Source organism: Ambystoma mexicanum, chromosome 6q (assembly GCF_040938575.1).
Source record: "Ambystoma mexicanum isolate Mex_15411 chromosome 6q, UKY_AmexF1_1, whole genome shotgun sequence".
NCBI lineage: Eukaryota > Metazoa > Chordata > Amphibia > Caudata > Ambystomatidae > Ambystoma > Ambystoma mexicanum.
Genome location: NC_090937.1, coordinates 663,539,394 through 663,563,290, shown reverse-complemented (window position 1 = coordinate 663,563,290; position 23,897 = coordinate 663,539,394). Strand labels below are relative to the sequence as shown.

General features: G+C 47.7%; 1 protein-coding gene across 4 annotated transcripts in view; it reads right to left on the bottom strand.

Annotated features, from left to right (window-relative positions):
- Positions 1 to 3,127: 3,127 nt before the first annotated feature.
- Positions 3,128 to 23,897, bottom strand: part of BBS7 (Bardet-Biedl syndrome 7) — a 1,458,886-nt gene continuing 1,438,116 nt past the window's right edge. For all 4 annotated transcript variants that reach the window (XM_069631158.1, XM_069631157.1, XM_069631160.1 and 1 more), the window contains one exon: positions 3,128 to 3,843. In XM_069631158.1, the coding sequence (XP_069487259.1) occupies positions 3,710 to 3,843 (134 nt within the window). In that variant the 3' untranslated portion in view covers positions 3,128 to 3,709. The remainder of the gene's footprint in view (positions 3,844 to 23,897) is intronic.

Genomic DNA, 23,897 nt, shown 5'->3' with positions numbered 1-23,897 from the left:
GCAGACCTGGGATGCTGGAGTCTCCATTGGGTTGCGTGAGCAATGTCAAACCGGCCGACAGAGTGACTCTGTCACTTACACCATGCAGCCCTAAACAAGGCTCACTCCTGAGAGTGGGATAAGGGAAAGCATTGAACATAAGAAGGTGACACCTCAACCCACTTGACAGAAATTCTTAGATCTAATTTGTGGGTCGCAAATGTGTTGGACTGTGCCACTACAACTGTGGTCGGATGGGCTTTATAGCTTGGTTCTGGTCAGAATTTCATGTTAGGAGGACGGTGCCATACCTGACATCCTGCTCTGTGGATAAAGTGCTCCTGGCCACCGCGTTGGGCTATAGAGGCCTTCCCACTGGTACGGGAGTAGTGTTCTACTCTCCCCTAAGGATTTTTGTGCCCTTCCCACTAGTAAGGGATTTATGGTGCCCTTCTCGATCACAATAAGAGATATGCTGCCTTTCTCACTCTCAAAAAGGCATAGAGTGCTCTTCACAAAGGCAAGCCCGGTAGCTCTTTTTAGGATTCCAAGGGATCTAACTTCTAGGATATTACTGTAGCTTTATCCGCAGCAGTTTGGCCAGTTGACTCCAAAAAAATCCTCATGCACTCCTGCACCACAGCTGCCTCATGGACCATTATCTCTACTTCAGTTCCTATGGCCTTTTCTCCTGCTTTGCCTCCTTCTCCAGCACATCCTGCTGCTCTGGGTCCTACCATTTCACCAGCTCCCTTCACTCCTGCTTTGCTTTGCCTTTTATCAGGAGTATGAAGTTCATCAGGCCTGGGAGCCATCTTAATATAAGTGAGACTTCCCCCTTATAAGTGGCACCCTGGATCACTGTGATGTTCTGTCTTGACTCCCTTATACATGTCAGTTATTGTGGTTGTTTGGTATCCTGCTCATTGCAATGGTGTTTAGGCTGCAGTCTTCAATGGTGGTATGAATTCCTCAAGTTTTCATGGGGATCCCTGCTTGCGAATGGAATGCTGCAACTGTACTTGCTGATTTGCTTTCTATGCCAGGTATCAGCCTCTCATTCTGTCCCAGGGACTGTCTCTGATTTACAGGAACCCATAGTATTGATTCTCTGGCTGCCTGTGCACATTACTTTAGGCAGAGGTAAATCGCTCAGTATTCATAGCACTTAGAGTCAATTGAACTCCTGGGTCTCCTGGGACATGAGTGTTGCTCAATCCTATAGGTTTGATATCTCCTACTTCGCCACAAACATGCAACTGCTAAAGAGAGGGTGTTCACTAGAGAGCTAGGTCTGAAGCCAGATCACTTGGGTAGGCTGGGACACAGCCTTGGGCTTGGAGGGTGGCTTGCAGGCTTACCTGCTACCCTGTACCACCCCCAGGTAGCTCATGGAGTCAGAATCTCTCTGTCAAGAACGTCGCGTGTGGTTTTCCCCAGAGCACAACTCTGTCAGCACTACTATTCAATATATATATATGGTAGCTCATGGATCTGGTAATGTTGCCCTATCGGGCTGGCTTTCCTGAGCTGCAGAGTCCCCTCCTGACTATGGGATAGAATCACTCTTTGTGCATCTTGGTCATTGCCTCAGTAGTAAAGAAACAGGTTTTCAAGCCTTTTTTGAAAGATGGTGAAATTAGGCGATCCGTTAGCTGGAGGGAATAGAGTAATTTCCGAGTTATGTCGCTAACACATGATTTTACCTGCTTGTTCCTGTTCTGGGTGATCACATTTGTTTTTAACTAACGTAAGGTTCCATTTGGTGATGTAATAAGCAAGCAATATGTTGGGCAATTGCCTCTTACAGCTTTGTAGATGTAGCAAAGATTTTGAATTAGAATCTTTCTTTTGAAGGGAGTTGGTGAAGCTTTTCTTAAGGTGGGTTGATGTGGTTGGCCTTTTCCAAGTCTAAGCAAAGCCTGACGGCTTCCTTTTATATTCTTTGAAGCATCAGAATCTTTTTCTTTGGCACACTGTTATAGATGATGTTGTAGCAGTACAGCTAAAATTGCACCCTGTTGTTGAACTAAATTTGGCGATGCCTCTAAGTTTGGGAGGGCTCATTTTAGCCACATACGTTAAGAATGTATGTGCGGTCATAAGTTGGGAGAAATAGTCCTAAGGCAAACTAGCCACTTGAATCTTCACTTTTAGTGCCTCGATCAGTGATGTTTACATTTCATGTGTCCAATTGGAGATCCTGATGGTCAGGATGCTCATTTTAGAGATGTTCAATCATAGGTAGCGGTCCTTCATCGAGTAGTGAATTTTTCCCAGGCTACCTGGGGTCATTAGTTTATTGGGCAGTATTGTCATCTAGTCAGAGATGGTACTGCATATTGTTTGCAAACATTTACAACAGTAGTTGGTATTGTGTGATAACCTCTGCCAGGGCTGCATATATATATTGAATAGTAGTGCTGACAGAGTTGTGCTCTGGGGAAAACCACACGTGACGTTCTTGACAGACAAGAAGGTGGTGATGATCATGATCTGTTGGCTTCCTTCAGAGAGGAAGGATCAAATCTACTACATGACATTTCCAGATAACCCAGTCCGTTTGTCCAGTAAGTAGTAGGGTTACATCATTGTGTATGCTGCAAGATCTAAAATAATTTCAACTTCCTGTTCATCCGGCACCAAGGGATGTCAGGAAGCCTTCTCTAATATTGGCTATAATGAATGTATCACCTCTGCATGGACTAAATCCTGACTGTTGGTCATGGGTGTTGTGTGTCTTAAGGCAATCTTTGATTTACTGTACAATGTTATGCTCCATAGTTTTAGTCCGGGTGGGGAGGTTGGAAATGGAGTGGTAATTTGAGAGTCCAGATGGGTATGTTGTTGGTTTCTTCAATTAAAGTGTAATTATACGGTATTAAACTCATAATTATGCACAGTCCCTCGGAATCCAGGGTGGAATACCACCTAAGACATGATGATAGCCTTTGCAGTAACATTGGTAATGCAGTAGCATGCGCTTTGGCTTGTCTAGAAGCTCACATTTAAAGAAAGCTAACTTGCTAATTAGACCACATTTCATCAGATATAAGCCAACCTCAGATTAACTAATAATATGTGATCATGTTGTATACAGGACAATTCAGGACACAGACTGTACACAACATTGTTGAAAAAACATATCTGTTGTTTATAATTTGGAGTATTGTATTTATTTCTGTACATTGCAATTATTGTAAATATGTGCAAATAGAGAATTTAGAAAATCTGTGATCAACAATTCCACTACTGTTTTTATGAAAAATAAATAGGTCTGATGAAGAAACAGACTACTTCCCATTTCTAATCTGTAACAATGAGCAGTCCTTCTGTGGTTTGCTCAGCTGTCATGAAAACACTGATGAACATTTTTATTTCTATTACGGTACTGATTACTTTAGCCTGATTCTAACACACCTTTTCTCCTGAAAGCTGTTTCCATAATCATCCATGCAGTCGTAAGATGGACAATAAAGCCCATCTTCCTTTCTCCACAGGATGGGCAAAATTATGTTCTCCTAACATAGGAAATACATGTATATAACCAAACTATAAAACTGCCAAGACAGCTGTAAACAATAAATACATAAAACATTCAAAATATTTATATAAATTGTGAAAAATGTCCACTATAACAAATATTGTACATTTGATTGTCATGGTATATTGCAATATTATCTTCATAAAATCCTTTTCTTCTATTTGTGAAATATTTCAGCTTCACTCCTCATGCAGCATCAAAGAAAGAAATCAGGGAATTTTGGTCATAGTTGTCCAAGATCTCGAGTAAAAGGGGAACTTTGGTTTTTACATTTGTGCCTTTGAATTTGAACTTGTCTATGAAAAGATCTGTGATCATACCTGAAAAAAAAGTATGGAGTGTAAAATATAAAGTATTACATATATTTTCAGTTATATTGATAGTTACATTTCATTGCATCATTTTCAATGTTTGACACAGTTCTTTATGCAATTTCAATTTTCTCCCAGCACAGGAATAAATTAAGAATATACACTGTTTATTTCAGTAAACCAGTTGCCAAGTTTGCTTGTTTTTATTGTGTAGGCTGTAAAGGCTTGTGATTCCTAAAAAAAACCCATAAATAACAATTTCTAGTTTCAAATCATTTTAGAGTTAATGCAACTGAAGCAATACTAAATCCATAACACAGTAAGAAAAAAACAGGCAATAGAACATTATGTAAAATGAGAAAAGTGAAACAAGTTGAAGAAAGGATCAGAGGAATAAATAGGGGACTGATTAAAAAAAGTCCTGAAACAGGAAGGGGGCGATTTTATATTGGGCGGAATGGTAAATGATGGTCTAAGGCATAACGCTTTTACACCTTCATTTATACCACCGACCCATTTTCCTTTGCTTTCAAGGCAGATAAGCAGAGTTAAGATCACCACTGAGCTTTCCTCCTCGTCTTGGAAATATGGAATCCACCTCCATTTTGAAGGCAGATTCCATAGGAATACATTGGTAAATTCCACCTGCGTAGCATATGGCAGGTGGCATTTATACCTTTAACAAAAAGTAGAGTAAAAGTGAAGAGTAAAGTCAATTTATCCTGGTTTTACACTTCACGTGAATACTCGGCTATGTAAATGTTTAAATTGCGGCAAGGAACCTATCAGCCGTAAGTGCCAACATTGGCGGCATCCTGCATATACAATTAACTTTTTAAAATAAAATAATACCCAAACTACTTTAAGACTTTATTGAAAGAGCATCAAGCCTTTCTTGCCTGAAGCTATATTCATATAACTTGGTGCAATTTTAAGACTGGACTCAGAATGGAGCAAGTTACTTACATTTGTACAGGTTTTTCTGATGGATACAATCTTCCTCGCAGATTCCTCATATTTTAACATGGCTCTAGGCAGGCACGCCATTCAGAAAATCATAATACTAGTAACATGGTGCGTGAAGGCAGCTTTGTTCTGACAGTCACAGTTACAATGACGCTACCAGCAGATGAAGGTGGACCCCAAGCATATATGCTCTTCCTTCCCACTTCTCAGTTCTACTCAATTTCCTCCGAAACAAAGCGGCAACAGCAATGGTAGAAGTGCTGAAAAAATATATTAGAGTTGGTTGTGTGATGAATCCCAGGGTATTGTCACCATTTCCATGGGAGAGGCTCCTTTCCATGAGGCCTGATAGGTGAGGTCACTACCTGAAATTCCCTGACGGTGGTAATCAGGGGGTGGATCTCATGTGGAGGGAAATCCTTCATGGGACTGGTGATGATATCCCTGAAAGAACGCAGTTTCCATTCACCCCTTTGGATTCGACCCCCCCTGCCACCCTTCCGGTCCCTTTGGTCCCCCACACCACTATTTCTTATGGTAAAGTAGCAAGTGTCAAGATTGAACCAGGAGACACAGGCCCACAGTGGAACCAACATACGCGGTATAGACATCAAGAAATCACTCCAATAATAAAAACAGAAGAAGGACTCAGTGCAAAGCTGTTCAGATGGATTTCTGAACTCAGACCTGGTGGGCAGAAATTCAGAAGGCCATCCTAGTTTCTTGGAACTGGGTAACCTTCTGGACAAGCCAGACCAATCAAGGTAGCTATGGTGGCGGTCAAGACTAGGTCTCAGGAGGGGTGAGGGTGACTGAAAGACCTCAATGAGCACAGAGTAAAGGACACTTAGAAATCACTCCCAGTCAGTTGTATATATCAAAAATACAAATAAATTTATTCCAAGGCCTTTGCAATTCAACATGCAGTAAGAAAATCACAGCAATACTATTAAACCAACACAATCCTATCTATACAAATATAAACAAGACCAATGGGGTCCAAAGGATGAATGCACCAATTGGGTACACAACCTAAACAGGGAAGGAAGCAGGCAGTGCAAATAGTCTTTAGGACCTTCTGTATCAAACACAAGCCTAACTGTAAGGCAGTCCAATCCCTAAAATGAGAGGAGCCTAATGCTCAAATATACTTGCGAAGCTGGCGCGCTCGGTAGTTCAAATGGGCAAAGCAGGGTCTTTTGTAGGGGCTGTAGCAGCTCAGGAAGGTAGGTGAGGTGATGCAGAATAGGTTCCCACTATTCGAGGAGGACCTCCACTTGAGGGCAGAGTCGATTCCAAGAGTTGTGAATAGTTTGCTAGTTCGTACTAGCAGTGGAAAGGAGAGGGGCCCTCAGGGGCCACTTGTGCGGAAAAATTGATGGATGCTCTAGGGGCCACCAGTTAGGGTTGCAATTACTCACCGACCCCCGGCGACCTCCGGACCAAACTTCGGCAGCCGAGTCCACTTCGGTTGCAGGTTCAAATGCAGCAATCTCGTGGCTCTGCGGCTTTCGGCGACGAAGTTACAGCGTTGATTCCCCTACGGACAGTGGCGATTTCTCCGCTCCTGGTGGATGGATTAGACAGTTCCGCTGTAGCAGGCTTCAGGGCACAGAGGACCACAGCTGCAATGAACTTGCAAAGTTCCTCACCATGGCTGGGCGACACGCCAACCACGTAAACTCTGGTTCGTGCGCACTCACTTTACTCCATACCTGGGAACGCCAAGTGTAAGCAATTCGGTGTGAGTGCCGTGAAGACAGAGCTTGCGATATGCCAAGTTTCAAGGGCCTCCTTGAAACGGCGGCGGTATCAGGACAAAACGTCTGCACCGGCTGGTCAGTCCACTGGATGGCTTCCGAAAAGGCTTACTTCAGGTTAAGATGATGGTGCCGAGAATAGTTGGTCCCACTATTCTAATGGGTCGAAGCGTCTTCGCAGACTTCCTAGGACGACCAGATGCAGAGGGGTCCAGAGGGACGACAGCGGGCTCAGGGTGCCACACCTTCCAGCGGGTCACCATCGGTTCCTCGACTCGGCTTCTTAGTTTCAGTATGCTTGGATCCTATCCTTCGTTCAGTGAGAACTCCAGAGATCGACATGGTATGGGTGTTTGGGGCCCTCTCTTATCCAGAATCTCCTTTGCGCCAAAATGAAGAGGACCCAATGGGAGATCTGCTCACATACAGGCATACCATACGTGAACCAATCATGAACCACGGTGGTCCCAGACATTCACAGCACTCCAGACTCTCTGGCACACAGGATGTGTGTTGGAAGCAGACGTTCCAGCCTACATCCTGGGGGCGCGCACACAAGGCATGCAGAAGCCTGCGAAAGCTTGGCGCTTCGCGGGAAAATGTATGCCCAAATAAGGACTGACCCGGGTCGGCTCGACCTGGGGAAGGTGAAGGGGCAAGATAGCCAAAGGACAGGACAAAGAGCCTCGTGGTGTGGCCATTTTGGAGCCAGGCTACCTAACCGTGACAAACGTGGTAACCGTGGTTTACCTGGCAAAAAAGGGTTAAAAATATGCGAAATCATACGCTGCCACCAGCCCTGTCCAAGGCACATCTGCACTTCTCCTAAAAAATCCTTTGAGAGTATCTAGGGCCTTTGGACATGGCTAGACCTAAGTGCACTGTACTGTAAGGTACATTGTACACTTGTTTCAGGTTGCAGAAAAGTTGCACCATGGACAAGGACTAAGGGAAACAAAGTCTCCCAGTACTGACTGTCTTTAAGGGCATGTCAGTTTCCCCATTAAAAGTGAGCGAAAAGCCCAAGGGAGTGCAGCGGAAGGCTGCGCTCCTGTGCTAAAGTCAGACTATGGTGTTTGGACATCAGCAAAAAGTTGGGGGGTGCACAACTGGAGGGAAAATTACAAATGAAATGGAAACAAAGGTCGAACCAGGCCTGGAGGAACACGCACCGAGACACTTGCTCTGTGGCAGGGGACCCGAAGGCAAATTGCTGGGATGCAGAGAGCCGAGGGGACCAGAGAGGTCCAGAGAAGTTGAACCCGACTGGCGGCATGAAGGAAAGCAGCCTGACCAGCAGGAGCAGAACAGGAAGAAGGACACAGTCAGCCGGAGCCTAGACGAAGGCTCCAGAGCTGCAGAACCACGAGCAGGACGCTGAACGTAGCAGCAACTAGGAAGCTCCGCTCTGCCACACAAAGAGACCAGAGACAGTCCGAGGCTTCCCAAAGGTAGGGAAAGGGTCACACTGGTGGATAAGGCATTAAGGGAGCTGAAAGGGCTGAAAACCAACACATACCATGCAAACATACCCGAAGAACACAAGGGCATACAAGAACCATTGTAATTGATACAAACTTCATAAACCATGCAAACATATTGCGAAGAGTAAATTTACTCATAAAAAAAGCACGTTTTTGTAACAAAATTCAATTACCCACAATTAACAATTTCTTTCTCAGTTGCATTAACTTTCATGTAACTCAAGATTTCGTTTTTCAACTTTCATTCCTTGTATATGAATTTATTTGCCTCAGTACGTGCTTCCCCAGAATATGTGACCGTGGTTCTTCAGGAGAGATACTAAGCAGAAAGTGTAGAAAAGAACAAAAATCAAAAAATATATAGAAGTTGAATGATTTCAAAAAGGGGTAAGGGGTGGGAGAATGAATTTAACGGTGTATACCGCCTAATAGGCTCACTCAGCAATGTCACTGAGAAAGAAATTGTTAATTGTGGTAAATTTAATTTTTTTACAAAAACTTGCATGAATAACAATGCAAACAAAGAAAGAAATACATCGGTAGTTGCATGAATGTTAATGCAATCAGAGAAAAATATTTGTTTATGGAATTTTGACCTATGCTATGCAAATTGCAACAAAAATATGAATATGAACATACATAAGAACAAATAAACTTCAAAGAAAAACAATAATTATGTGTCTATAATACTTGTACCAGGAGCGCAACCCACCAAAGTGCTTTTTCTCTCTTTTTAATTTGGTTTTATTAGTTTCAAACAAAGGAAATTCACATTACATAATACGTAATTACAAGCTCTTGGATACATGAAAAGAATAGGATTTTCGGTTCTTTTTATACATTAAACAACTCTTATTTGTGTCACCATTCTTTGGTTGTAACAAATAACAAAACATATCCCTCACCCAGTGTTAGGTAAGATTTCCACAGGGCTGGTAAATCTTCCTTGCCTGGTTCAACTCCAGAACTTTTTGCTTTTCTAGTGAGATATTTTCCATTAATACCTCAGTGAGTGGGAACCTTTTTACACACTCACCTGTCTTTAACTCTTTTTATGGGTGTCATTTTTAAGACTCTCCATAGTGTCTTTTTAAAGTTATCATGTCTAACAACTTATTGGCAATAAGTCCCTGTTGTTGCTGGGTTGCCCTAGGGGCTCCCCATTTAACTTTCTTGTGCTAACCTTGAGTGAACTACAGTTCCCAAGGGTAGAAAGGATCTTCGGATCCCTTTTACATTTACTTCTGTGAAACCAGCACACCCCACCTTATGTGGAGTGCTGGGGAGATACAATGTATCCCCTTTCACATTTAAACTGTAACAATTCTGTTACAGTGACAAGCTTACCTTTAATGGCTGGTGGCAGTGATACCTTTTACTAATTTGGTGCACCTTTACCGCGTGCTGTAATCACAGCTGCAGTAAAGGCACCTAAGGGTGCTCATTTTTACCAAAATGGCCCCTGTCTTCTTTTTCTGCCATTTCAGTGTTTCTTGTCGTTTCTTGTTCCTTCCCCTGACATCCAGGGCGGGAAAATCCTTTGTTTGAGTTTTGTCTTTGGCGGGAGTCCCCTGGACACCCCGCCCAGGCTCCAGTCAGTCTGTAAGCACAGGAAGTGGGGGAGGGGTCCCAAACTTCCCCCTCCTTTGTCTTAGGTCTTCCTTCAACTGGGCCAAATCCCAGTGGGGGGTTGGCTGTCCTGATTGGACAGCCAAACACCCCTTTCTTGTAAAATTCGGGGAGAGAATGCAGAGGTTGTGTTGCAGTTCCTGATAAATACTGGAAACCTGGAAGCTGAAGTCATGTCGACCACTGGAACCGAAAACCGAAGAGGATGACTAAGGAAAAGCGGCGGGAATGATTTCCAGTGGCCGGAGAGCCTGCTTTGTAACTGGAGCCTGCTGCAGCCCTTCCTTCCGATCGACCTGGGGTCTCCGAAAACGACGATCCGAACCCAGAGCCTGGTGAGACCCACTAGACTCAAGACGACCTCCATTTTGAGCCATCCCACGGGTTGCTGCGACCTTGCGTTCTTGCAATACCCCAATACCCTGGGACCTCCTGCCACTGTGCGGTGCACGGTCTTCCGAATTCCGAATCTCGCTGAAACTTCGTGGGCATCTTGGTCTATCTCCAGAGACACGAATCGAGTCCAAAAAGTCCCCTCACAAGAGTGCTGGAGCTTTTAAACTACGAGAATTCAACCACGATTTTCTGTCTTCTTCTGTGCTCCTTGAAAAGGCGCCAAACCCGCAGAACCGCATTCAGCCCCGAGAGAAATCTTGGCTAGAGCCTTCTTCATCAATCCCTGCTGCAAAGTCCCTTCTGAGGTCTTGTGTTCAGTCTCCAGGACAAGGAATCCAGTGACCGGGTATTTGGCTGCAGTCCCTGAAGTTCTCCTGCTGCAATCTCTTCTTCATTGCTGAGGTACTGTGTTGGCTTGGGTATATACTTACCTTAAGCCTGTTGAGATTTCTGTGTAGTCCTGGGGTGTTTTCTGTGATTGGGAGGTCCCTCGTCCAGTACACCCAGTCCCACTGCTAGAATCCTGCTGGGGTGCCTTCTGTGAAGCCCCTGGACCCTCTTCTAACCCTAGAAGTAAAGTACTCACTTGTTTGCCCAGTTTTCCTAAGGAAACTCTGGCTTTTGCTACTAAAGAACTTATTCTAACACTGCCTGTTGGTCACTAGTCCTAGTGACCCCCCTTCTGCCACTGAGAACACTCATGCTCTAAGGGAAAAGACTTTGAAGGGATTGGGACTTCTGCCTAGAAAAGAAATCAAGTGTTTTACTTACTTGTAAAGAGTTGGTTGGTAACTGTAATTCTAAGAGTGAACAGTTACAAAAGTTCTTACTGATCTTGGATGTGTGATGCACTATTCTTAAAAGTATGGTTAACATCTTTCCTTCCTTAGCCACTGTTTTGCCAGTCTAAAAGAAAGTAGATGTGAAGGTATTTTACTCTCCTGTGATTAGGTTGTGCCTCTTTACAAAAGTAATGTGTTGGTTTCACCAGATTATTCCTGAAGGGTAATTGTATGAGTGTCCTCCAACTGTTGGTATCACCAGGTTAGTCCTTTAAGGATAACTGTATGAGTGTCCCCCAACTGGGTCTTGCTTCCCCTGACTTGCTGCTAGCTGTCGTTAATAAGTCTACATTAGGTTGTTGCCTACCTAGAATATCTATTCAGTAAAGTGTGACATTGGGTTTTACTTTCCCCTTCATTGTGAAGTTAAAGTAAGTGGGTTTTACTTACCTTGTGTTAGCTGTGTGCCATCCAAAACAAGTTGCAAGAGTTATTGCTTATCTCAATCTGGGGTTCCTTGATTTCCAAAGCATCTGTAATTGTACATTACATCCATAGGTATTACTCACCTGGTATAACTGTGTGTTATGACCAAAGTAGTTATAGGTTTTTACTGCACCTAGAATAAGTGTTTCACTATTCACCAAAAGTATATTGTCCAGTTGACTGTTTATGTGATTTGTTCCAAGAGTCACTGTACAACTGGAAGGGCCTACTGTCCTTGTATTACCAAAAGTAATCTAAAAAGTAACCATTGGTCTTGTACTCCCAAAGGATAGGCTTGGCCTATACTAGATGTGTATAACAAGGTTTTGACTTCCCTAGAACTACTGTTAGGTGTTCCAAATAAGGTCTATACTTGGGTCTGTGTACTTTCAAGTATAGTGTTGTGTTTTATATTGTGATTTCATATAATGTTTCAGTATTTACTTAACCCCTAGATTTATCTGGGCCTACTTGTATTTAAATAAATCCTTTATTTTTATAATACATAGTGTTTCAGTGTTTCTTTGGATCATTTGTATTACAATCTTCACTTGTACTGTATCTACTGCCCTCTCTCCCTCCTAAGATAAGCCTGGCTGCTCTGCCTACGCTACCATGTACTCAGGTGGTACAGTCTTATACTAAGAGTGGAATCTTGTACTGCCTCAGTTGAATGGTTTTACTAGGCCCTTAACTGGACTTCAGAAAAACTGTCCTAACACCCACCCCCCTCCCTCCCATTGTTTGAGCAAACATCTTAAAGGCATGTATTTTATGTGTGGGCCAAATAAGTCATAGTTCTACCGTTGTGGGGCTTTCATTAATGTGGGGTCTGAGCTGTCTCACCAGGTCATCGTGTGAGATTTGGCTTACATTAGGTCCTTGAAGGTTCCTCAGTTTGGGAGTCTGTAATCGTTTGGAGGTGTTCATTTTTAAAGTCCGACCATAGGGCCTCACATTGTGATGCTTTATTGTGCAGAGAGGCTGTGATCATTTCCATGGTGTAGATGTTGGTTGCCACGTTTATCCATTCCTTTTTTCTTGGGACTGTTTTGGATTTCCATTTCATTACAAGTAGGGCTCGGGCCGCTAACAGTAGCTGTGGGACCAATCCTCTGATTCCGATCCACTCATCTTCATTTTTCTCTAGACCAAACAAAATGAAGTGGGGATCGGCGTCTCTCTGTATGCCATCTATTTCCTTAATCCACCCTAGGACCTCATCCTGCCAATAGTCGGCTACCTCGCCACATTCCCTCCAGCATCTGGGGCTTGTTGTCTGGAACATTTTGGAGAGCCTGAGTGGGTCATACTGCCACCTATGTAGCAATTTAATGGCATGTAATTTATATTGGCAGGCTATGGATATTCTGGATGCCGCTTTGCACATTGTTTCCCCATTGGTCGGGGCTAATCTCATCTACTATGTCTCTTTCTCATCTGCTTTTGAGTGCTTCCGTGGACCCGTCCCCCACCTCAATTTGCTCTTTATACATTGCAGATATCAGGCCTTTCATTTCAGATCTAGAGTCTAGGAGCTTTTCGAACGGGGTGAGATCCCTTTTCAGCTTCTCCCTCCACTCAGATTTTGTTAGGACACCTTTTATCTGGATGTACTGGAAGCTGGATAACGGGCCTATTCCCAAGGCTTCAGTTAGTTCTGGAAGTGGGATGAAAGTGTCTTTTTTCTGCAGTTGTCCCACTCTCTCCAGGCCTGTTTCGTACCAGGATTGGAATCTACCTTTATTGGGTATGTGATCATTTATGCCAGGAGACCATAGGTGGCTGTGTGGGGATGGCCAAGTGGTGATCCAGTACATCTCTTTACCTGGTCGCCATATGCTCCAAATGGTGCTCAATATCGGGTGGCCTTTGATTCTGCATTGCAGCCTTTTGTGTGGAGTCCATATCCATTCTGATACTGTGGCTGGTGAGAAGTAGTGGTTGTCCATGTGAACCCATTGAAGGTGTTTCTGATCGCGTAAGTGAGGGATAAGGATGCGCAGTTGGGTAGCTTTATAGTATGTTTTTAGGTCTGGGAGACCAACTCCTCCTTTTTCTTTGGAGAGTGTTAGAGTGTTATATGCGATCCTCGCTCGCTTCCCCTGCCATAAAGAACCTGACTATGCTTTTTTTGACTTCTTGGAAAAACCTATTTGGAATCTCAACCGGTAGCATCTGGAAGGGGTAGCGGAACCTAGGGAGACATACCATTTTTTTTAAAACTTTAGTTTTTATTGGCATTTTTAGATACGACAAACGCAGTCAAGAAACCAGAAACCGAAAAAAAGAAAGAAAAAGCCCCCTGCCCCCCCCCCTTAACCCCCTACCTCAACCCCTGCCCACCCCCCTACCCTGTGTCCAGAAACCTGTATTTGCCTTGGGAGAATTTCAATGTTTAGTCCTCCGTCTGTACTATGGAGATGATGCGATTTGTGGCCTTTCATCCGTTGGTTAGATGCCGCTTTTCCCCAGGTCGTGGGTTCCCTGGCGTATTATCTCACCTTTCGGAGTCAGTCCCGGCTCGTGCATGCCGGAAGTCTGGCGTCAAAATCAGTGAACGTCCCAGCCCCAAGACTGCTGCACCCCGTACCAGTTTGTGAGGAAAGTGCTACTTTCTTTGTTCACCATCGCAGTCAGTTTGTCCATCAGGAACATATTTTTCACTTTTAGCAGCCAGTCCTCTTTGGAGGGGGGCTCGGGGCTTTTCCACCTCTGGGCAAGGGCCACTCTGCCTGCCCTCAGCACGGTTTCCCACATCCTAGGGTATCGATACAGCTCCGTTTCCTCCGCGGGGAGACCCAACAACATTGTTAAGGGATTTAGTGGCAAGCGTTCTTCTATTACTTCCGCCATCCAATCCCGCACTGAACCCCAGTAGTCCTGAACTTTCGGGCAGAGCCACCACATGTGGCCTCTGGTGCCAGTCTGTCCGCATCCTCTCGGGCACCTAGGCGAGACCCCCGTGAACATCCTCGACAACTTCGCGGGATCCCTGTGCCACCCCTGTAACACCTTAAAGTTATGCTCCATGTCCGAGGTAAACAAATTTCCGTGAAATGCTATCTTGAAGATTCTGGCCCAGGAGTCCTCGGAAATCTCTTCCCCTGCTAGGTTGTTCCAAAACATACGAAAGTTCCTTCTGCCTTGAAGGTCGTAGGTGTTTAAGATTTTATACATGCTGGACACCGCCCCCTTCCTTGAGGTCGCCAGATCGAGGAGTTTCTCGAAGGGGGTCACCTGTCTCCTCAGGTTCGGGCCCCATGTCTGGTTGCAGAGGATGCCCTTCAGGCGGAGGTATTCGAAGATGGATAGCGAATCTCTTCCGAGAGCGTCTCTCAGGTCTTCGTAGGTTAGGAATTCCCCTTCTCTGAACAGCTGCCCCGCCCATTCCATTCCCTTGTCCGACCATTCCTGAGAGTGCCGGAACCCTCTGCCTCCCAATCTAAGGGGATGGCCCCAGAGATAGGTCATCGGGGACGGCCAAGTGGTGAGGTGAGCAGTCCGGGGGCCCTCTCTCAAGATGTCCCAGAGGACTCCCAGGGTCGGGTGGGACCTTAAGTGTTGCGGAATCGACCCGCGAGGGGCCCACAAAAGGTCTCGGGCCTTCAGGGGATGGGCATCCATATCTTCCAAGTATGACCAGTACGTCCCCATTCCCTCTTTCATATGCTCCAGTAAGACGCGCAGTTGGGCGGCACAAAAGTAGAGGTGAAAGTCCAGGAGCCCAAATCCCCCCTCCTCCCTAGGCAGAGTCAAGGTGGTCCTTCCTATCCTTGGGGTTTTCCCCTGCCACACAAAGTCTCGAACCCCCTTTTGTAGCTCTCTGAAAGTCTGCGCTGTGATGTTGGTTGGGAGTGCCGTGAAAAGGTAGAGAAGCCGTGGTAGTATATTCATTTTTACTGCAGTCATTCGGCCATACCACGACAGGATCATCTTGTCCCATCTCCAAAAATCTAATTTGATCTCTGCCATCATGGGGTCATAGTTGGCGGCGCTCAATTTCGATATGTCTCTGGTGAGGAGTACCCCCAGATACCGAACAGCGGCCTTCTCCACTTTAATCCCATGAAACCAGTCCAGAGGATCGAGCCCCGGGTCTAGTGTCCTCATAGGGAGCAGAACAGATTTTGCGGCGTTGATCTTCAGACCTGAGAAGCGACCGAACGAGGCCACCAGCGCCAGGAAGGGGGGAAGTGATACTACAGGGTCCACCAGGTAGGCCAAGATGTCATCCGCAAACAGGGAAAGTTTGAATTCAACATCACCCCTTCTGATCCCCTTGATGTCCGGGTAAGCTCTAATCGCTATTGCCAATGCCTCCATCGTGAGGACGTATATCAGGGGGGAGGGCATCCCTGCCTTGTCCCTCGGGAGAGGGGGAATGGTTCGGACAGCCTCCCGTTCACCTGAACCCTTGCCGTGGGGGCCCTGTAGAGGGCGGTCACCCAGCTCATGATGTGAGGCCCGAAGCCCATCCTCTGGAGGAGACCCATGTATCGCCACTCGACCCTGTTGAAGGCCTTCTCCGAGTCCAGGGAGAGGACACATGCGTTTAACCCCGACGTTTGGGCAAAGTGGAGCAGGTCTATTGTTTTGCGTATATTGTCTGACCCTTGCCTTCCCGTAATAAAGCCCACTTGGTCGCCATGGATTAGCTTTGGCATGATTCCCTCCATCTGCCTCCCCACCACCTTGGCCAGGATCTTGATGTCGATATTTAACAGAGATATGGGACGATAAGAGGAGCATTCCACGGGGTCCCGCCCTTCCTTGGGCAGGACTGCTATTATGGCCCCCATCATGGACTCGGGGAGGATGCCATCCTCCAGCACAGCGTTGAAGACTCTCGCCAAGAACGGGGCCAGGGCGGAGCGGAATCTTTTATAGAAGTAGACGGAGAAGCCATCATCTCCAGGGGAGGTTCCCACCTTCATCCCACCTATCACCTTGTCAATCTCATCCTCGGTCACCGGACCCTCCAACCCCTCCCCTCAGCCATCTCACGCGAAAGGGATGGGATCTGTATGGAGTTCAAGAAATCCTCTATCTGGGTGTCATCCCCGTCATACTCCGAGGAGTAGAGGGTTTTGTAATATTGGCGAAAGGCCTCTCCAACATGTGAGGAGTCACGGCCGAGATGCCCCTGGGTATCCCTCACCTCCTTCACCCTTCTACTCCTCTGGACCTCCCTTAGCTTCCAGGCTAGGATCTTATCCGCTTTGTCCCCCTTCTCATAGTATTTTTGTTTTACCATTAGGAGGCTCCTCTCAGTTTTATGTAGGAGCAGATCTTTCAGTTGGAGCCTGTAGTCCTCCAGTGCAGCCACCCGGTCATGCTCTAAAGCCTGGTCCGGGGATCCCCCCGGCTGGAGACAGGCTATTTTACCCCACAGGGCTTTCTCCTGGGCCTCCCTCTCCCTCTTCTTCATGGAGCCTATTTTTATGAGGACTCCTCGTATGGTTGCCTTAAAGGCATCCCAAAGTGTGTGCATGGCCACCTCTCTGTTATCATTAAACTCAAAGAACTCCGCTATGGAGTCCAGGATCTCCTGGGCGAGTGCCTCATCTCTCAATAAGGCATCCTTGCATTTCCAGCGCCCTCTACGTTCTTCACACCAACCCATCGTTAAGGTGACTCGGACCATGTTGTGGTCCGACCAAGGGACTGGGTCTATCCTATAGCCCGCTACATATGGAGTGAGGACCTCATCCACCAAAATGTGGTCTATTCTCGAGAATGAGTTGTGAATGGCTGAGTAATAGGTAAAGGAGGGGGTCCCTGATCTGGGGGTTGGGATCGTATCCGACAGTCCCAGGTCCCCATTAACCCTCTGAAAGTTCTGCGCCATGGCTTCATCCGCGGGTCTGAGGCTCTGGGGCCCAACCCGTCTTCTGTCTATAGTTGGGTCTAGGACCATGTTAAAATCCCCCCCCACCACCAGTGGGCCCTGCACGAACAGCCTCAGTTTGTCTCCTACCTCCTCCCAGAATTGGGCCTGACCTTCGTTAGGACTATACACTGCTGCTAGAGTCAAGGGGGAGCCCTGCAGGGAACCCCGCACCATCAGTTACCGACCCTCGGGGTCCCTCTGGATGGCCTCCTTCTCGAAGTCCATGTCCCTTGTCACCAATATGGCCACCCCTCTTTTTTTTGCCTTGTGGGAGGCGTGAAAGACCTCCCCAATTCCTCCCCTTCGCATTCTAGGCTCTTTCCCCTTTGCCCAATGTGTCTCCTGCAGAAAGAGCAGGTCCAGTTTCGCCCTCCTAAACTCCCTATGAACCAGGGACCTCTTCTTGGGGGTGTTCAGCCCTCGCACGTTAAGGGTAACCACACCCAGGGCCGGACGGGCATCAGCCATGATCTATGTTTTCCTCTCTGTTAGCCAATGATATCGCATCATCGCTCCCTCTTTGCTCCCTTTGTTTCACCTTTTGGACACTTTTGGAACGTTCCCCCAACTGCCCCCCAAAACCTTCCCCCAACAAACAAACCCCAACTAGTTCGTACTCCCCCCTCCCCGGCGTCCAGCCAGATAGTTCCGCCATTGCTGGCATTTGGCCGGACCACCAGCCTACCCTCCTCGGCTAGGCAATCAGTACAGTGCTCGTGTCTATGAGCCCCCCTACCCCCCACTGCTTCGTCCCTTCAGTTGACCCCGTTATACTTGCTGTTCAAGGGGACTCTGTGTTCTGAGAAACCTCAGGAACTTCCTTTTTCCGACCCGCTGCGGGTCGGGGCATCACCACCGTCAGCCCTCCGAGTCGACGTGTTCGCTTTCCAATGCGGGCGGCGGGGTGTTCAATTTTTTGAATTTTCTCGAACTGGTTTTCTTTCTTCTGGCACCCAGCTGGCTAGGGCCGCCCCTTCCAAGGGCCTCCGGACCCACAGGGCCCCTCCGGGGGGTAGACTCCGCCACGTAATCCCGGATGGCTCCCCTTATGTCGTCTTCTGTAATCAGCATTGTCCGTTGGCCCATGTATTCGAAGGCCAGAGAGAAGGGGTACCCCCACCTGTATCGCACCCCCTTTTCCTTTAGTAACTGCGTTAGGGGACGGCACATCCTGCGCTTGGCCAGGGTGTATGCGGAAAGTTCCTGATAAATGGTGACCTGAGCGCTGTTATAGGTCACCACCCCTGCCTTCCTTGCTTCCTCGAGCACCTTAGTCTTTTCCGAGTAGTAGTGGAACCGGGCCAGGACCGACCGGGGGCCCCCTGCCCTGCCCCCTGCCCTATGCACTCGGTCAAACGTGAGCTCTGTGGTCATTTCCTCTGAAAACAAGAGTGTGATAATGTCTCTCACCACTCGGATCAAGTCTCTCTCCGTTTCGCCCTCCGTTTCAGGGATCCCAAAAAATCTAAGGTTATTTCTCCTTTCCCTGTTTTCATAGTCATCCATCTGTCTAGGCCTTTCCTCGTCCCTCTTCTCCAGGGCTGCGAGCCTCAACTCAGTTTGCACCTCCTGGGCTACCGTTGATGACTGGTTGGTTTCCACTTGCAGGAGTCTGTCCTCGATCTTGTCCACCCTTTGGTCGATCTTTTCGAATTTCTGGGCGATATCTGAACGCATGTCCCTGCTTTCCTGTAGGATAGAGGCGAAGCCCCTTTCCATCGCTGTCGTGGCCTGCATTGAGGCCTCCGGCTGTGCCATGTCCCCAGCGTCAGTGGGGCCACTGACCGCACTCTCCGTTCCCTTGAAGCGATATGCCTGCAGTGCCACTTGCCAGCTCATGCTGTCTTCCACTGTGGCTTTAGGGAGTCTCCTCGAGGACCCGGCCCGAGGTCCCCAGGCGGTGTTGTCCCGGGGAAACCTGGCTGGTGTCTTTCCGTGGGGGGGGGGCAGCTCCCAGGCAGGCACACGCCCCACCAGCGCCGGGTGGGGGCCTCACACCTGGGCTCCTTCGAGATGTTGACGTTCCTCTTCGGCGGGGGTGACCGCCTGCGCCGCCCCACTGTCGCCGTCTGAGGTCGCGTTCCCCTTCCAGGGGGGTGTCAGGCGGGCACACGCCCTGGGAATGGGCCCAGGGGCCACCACCTGTAGAAGTCTGGTGCGGGCAGGCTAGGCCCCTCTGCGTGTCCCCAATGCGAGTGCAGGCTGTGGCGATTCTGGGAGCCCTTGAGAGAGGGGGGGGTTGCGTTTCCGCTCCGGCGGTTATTGTGCTCTGAGGGTGGTGTTTTTTAAAAAAAAAATAATTATTTGGGGGGGGCCCCCCACGCGCCCTGACCCCGCTCTCCCGCTCCGCGGGGGGGTCGGGGCCTGGAACTTCCCCAATTGGCCCTGGTTGCCGTGGCCGAGACGGCTTGCACAATGTGCTCGCTGGGGCCCGCCCCGCCGGGGGCTCGTCACGGCCCAGAGGGAAGGGGGGGCGGTGAAGGCCCGAATCCGCCGCCGGGGTCGCTGTCTCGAAATCTTGTGGGCCCCCCGCGAGGGCGGGGGGGTGGATGGGTGCTGGGGAACGGGCTCGCCGGCAAAAGGCTCTCCCGCGGGCCGCTCTTCCTTTCCTGGCGCCGATGCGCTCTTTGCCGCTCCTCCGACACGGACCGTTCTCAGGCTCTCGGGGGAACTCGAGTGCCGTTCTTCTTGGCGGGGGAGTCACGGGGGGCTCGCCAGCTCCCGTCGAGCGAGTGAAGCCGCCTGGGGGATCCGGGGGGGGGGCTCAGTCCCCGTCAATGGCCCAGCCTCAGCGGGAGCACGACGCTCAGGCAGCCATCACCTGTGCGCCCCCTGGTGGCCTCCCCAGACATACCATTTTAATGGCGTTAACTCGTCCTATCCACGAAATCGTAAGCTTGTCCCATCTTTTTAGATCGGCTGAAAAACGCTGGAGAAGAGGAGGGAAATTAGCTTCATATAGATCTGCAAGAGTTTTGGTGATCTGAATACCTAGGTATTTCAGTGTGGACTGCTCAATCTTGAGGCCTAAAGGGACGAATTTAGTTTCATTTTCTTCTTTCGTTCCTTGTAAGGGGAATAGTATCGATTTGGTCCTATTCACTTTGAACCCAGAGAGTTGGCCATATTCTTCTAGTAGTTGGAGGTTACGGGGGACAGATACCGAAGGATTAGTTATGTGTAGCAGTTTGTCATCTGCGTAAAGTGCTACTTTGTATTCTATTGTTCCTAACCGCATACCTTCTACCCTGGGGTCAGATCTCATGTTTTGTGCCAGGGGTTCTAGGCAGAGCGCAAAGAGGATTGCAGAGAGGGGGCATCCCTGCCGGGTTCCGCGTTCTAGTTCGAACCATCTGGAGTATTCTCCATTTACTCAGATTGATGCATTGGGGGATGTGTATACCACTTGGACTGCCTTTCTAAATTTCGGCCCTATTCCTACTTTTCGCAGGATCGGCCTCAGAAATTCCCACTCCGCTCTGTCGAAGGCCTTCTTTGCGTCTATCGACAGTAGGGCAGGGTCACCGGGTAGGGTGTGTGATGTGTGGATTAAGTGGAGTGTTTTACACATAGTGTCCGCCCCCTGCCTGCCCAGTATAAATCCAACCTGATGGTTGTGTATAAGATGAGGCATCAGTACCTCCAGTCTTGCAGCTAATACCCTGGTATAGATTTTAGCATCTAGGTTGAGCAGGGAGATGGGGCGGTGTGATCCACAATATTTAGGGTTTCTCCCTTCCTTGTGGATCACCATTATCAATGCCCTCGTGAAGGAGTCCGGGGCGTCTCATGTCTCTATTATCTCGTTGAATAGTTCTGCCAAGAATGGTGTTAGCTGTGCACTAAAGGTCTTAAAAGCCATCAGTGTAGCTATCTTCCCCAGGGGATTTACCTATGGTTAGCCTTTTTATTGCATCTTGGACCTCTAGTTTGGATATTGGGGGGTCTAAATGTTCGGATTCTAGGTATGATATTTTGGGCATGTCGATTGAAGATAGGTAGTGTTCTGTATTCGATTGGCTGGGACTCACTTCCGAAGTGTATAGCGTTTCGAAGAAGTTGGTGAAACTCTCAGGGATGGTGTGGGGGGTATGTGCTGTGGGGGAGTTTTCTTCAATTATCTCTTCTACTTTTCACTCTGCCCTTTGCTCTCTGAGTCTGGCGGCTAGTAGCGCGTCGGCTTTGTCCCCTTTTTCATAAAATTTCTGTTTGAGGAATTGGAGCTTGCGCACTACTTGTTCTTGTTCCAAGAGTCGCAATTCCTCCCTTTTGCACTACGCTGCATTTATTTTATCCTGATCTACGCCTGGGCTTCTCCTGATATCACCCTCGAGATGGGATATTTCAGTTCTGAGTTTATGTTCTATAATCTTTAGCTCCCTCTTCTTAGAGGACCCTTCATGTATTAGGATACCCCTCCAGGTGGCTTTACCCGCTTCCCACACTGTTGTTTGGATACCTCATCATTATTGTTCAGTTTGAGGTTTTCATTGATTTCAGTCTCCATCTCTGTCCTGAAAGCTGCATCCTTCCATAGACTCTCGTTACACCTCCATTTCCCTCCCGGGACAGGTAGGTCTACCCAATTCACGTCGACTAGGACCATGTCATGGTCCGTCCATGTTATCGGGACAATTTCCGAGTGTGTTGTGGTTTCAAGGATCTCTTTTGTAAGGTATATGTAGTCAATTCGGGTAAATGTTTTGTGCGGGTTAGAATAAAAAAGTGAAGCCTCTATCATTGGGGTGCATGATCCTCCACACATCTTTCAGATCGTACGTGTCCATTATGTCGGATAGTTCAGTGCGGTCACCTCTATTCTGGTTTATCGTTTCAGGATTACCTAGTTTTCGGTCTTTGGTTGGGTCAGCCCATTGGTTGAAGTCCCCGACCAGTATAATATGGCCTGAGGCTTCCAACATTATTTTGGGAATTGTTTTCCCTAGGACTTTGACCTGTCCGGTGTTGGGGGAATATATCACTGCAATTGTTACTTTTATCTTTGCGATTTTCCCAGTTATCAAAAGGGCTCGTCCACTTACATCGGACCATGTCTTATCTACTTCAAATTTGATCCCCTTCTTAATCAGGATACCCACGCCTCCTCTCCTGAGTGGGCCAGAGCCCTAAAACTCCATTCCCCCTCGCTTCCCAATAATGCATCGCTCTTCGCCTTTGGCAAACTGTCTCCTGTAGGAGAAGAATATCAATTCGAGATCTTTGAAATTCCCTAGCCACCAATGACCTCTTGGTAGGCGAGTTTAGGCCTTTCACATTGAGCGTTCCCATCCTAAGGGAACATGTTCCCTTCTGCTCTTCATTTGGTGCCATTATTAGTGCTTGTTAGGTAGGTGTTTGTGACCTGTGCCCCGTAGATTGTTTGTTTGTTGGGTCCCACATTGTCCTGAGTGTTCTGAATTATCATCAATGTTGCTACAACCTTTGCCCATTTCCTGCTAGCCCATTCCCCCACCCCCCTCCCTTCCCAAGTTGCTGGCGTTCGACTGCACCCAGGTGAGAACACTGGTACTGCATCAAACCACCTGAAGGGACCGTTACTTCACGTCCCTTTGGTCAATGTAACATCTCAATTTTGATTGAGCCCCATCTCACCTCCCCCTTCATGTCAATTTCCCGACTTTATTGTAAGCCCGTATGTCTTTCTCCTTTCAAGTCAGATCGTGTATAATGGAATAAATGTCATCATACCATAGCTGTGGTCGTTTTCTTCAGTGCGAGGTCCGAGCAGGTCGGAGATGCAGGCCTTGATTTCTTTTTCAGAACGTAGCTTGATTTTACTGCCCTCGTACTCGAAGGAAAGGGAGAAGGGGTAGCCCCACCTGTATCCTTTTCCTTCAGGTGTCTGGTTAGGGGTCTGCACATCTGCCGGAGCCCAAGCGTCATGGACGATAGGTCTTGATATATTGAGATTTGGGCACCCCCCAGAGTGATCGAGTCAATGCCCCTTGCTCTTCCGAGGATCCTGGTCTTGTCCTGAAAACTATGGAATCGTGCGAGTACAGATCTTGGTCCACCCGGGGGGCCTCCGGCTCTGTGTAGCCTCTCTGTTTTGGGTTCGTCAATTTCATCATCAGCAACTAAAAGTTTGATGATGTCATGGAGAGTATTCCTCAGGTCACTCTTCGTCTCCCCTTCTCGTTCCGGGATAACAAACATTCTCAGGTTGTTTCGTCTTTCCCAGTTTTCCAAATCGTCAAGCTTGAGTTTGAAGTTTTCTTCAAACTGTTCCAGCTCTGTTATCCGTAGGTCGAACTGTGCCTCCAGGGTTTCTATGGAAGCTTGGTTATTCTCTACACTTTCCAGTCTTTCTTCCATGCTGTCCAAGCGGTGCGTAATTTTGTCTATTTTGCAGCCAATGATGGCACCCATGTTTTTTATTTCACCCAATAAGGCAGCAATGTCCCCTTTGGTGGCCGCTGCCTCGCTTGCCGCGTTGTCTTTGTTTGCCATATTGAGGTCGCGGTTCTCCAAAGGTGGTGAGGTGTAGGCAAATTGTGGCTAGTGTTTCTTTTATGTTCATAGGGTCTCTGATGCCTCTGAAGTAGCATTGATATTGTCCAGCAACAAGGTGGGGACTGGGGCACACGCCCCTGAGTAGGGGGCCCAACCCTCTGTATTGCGGTGTTCACAGACAACTTCAATTTGA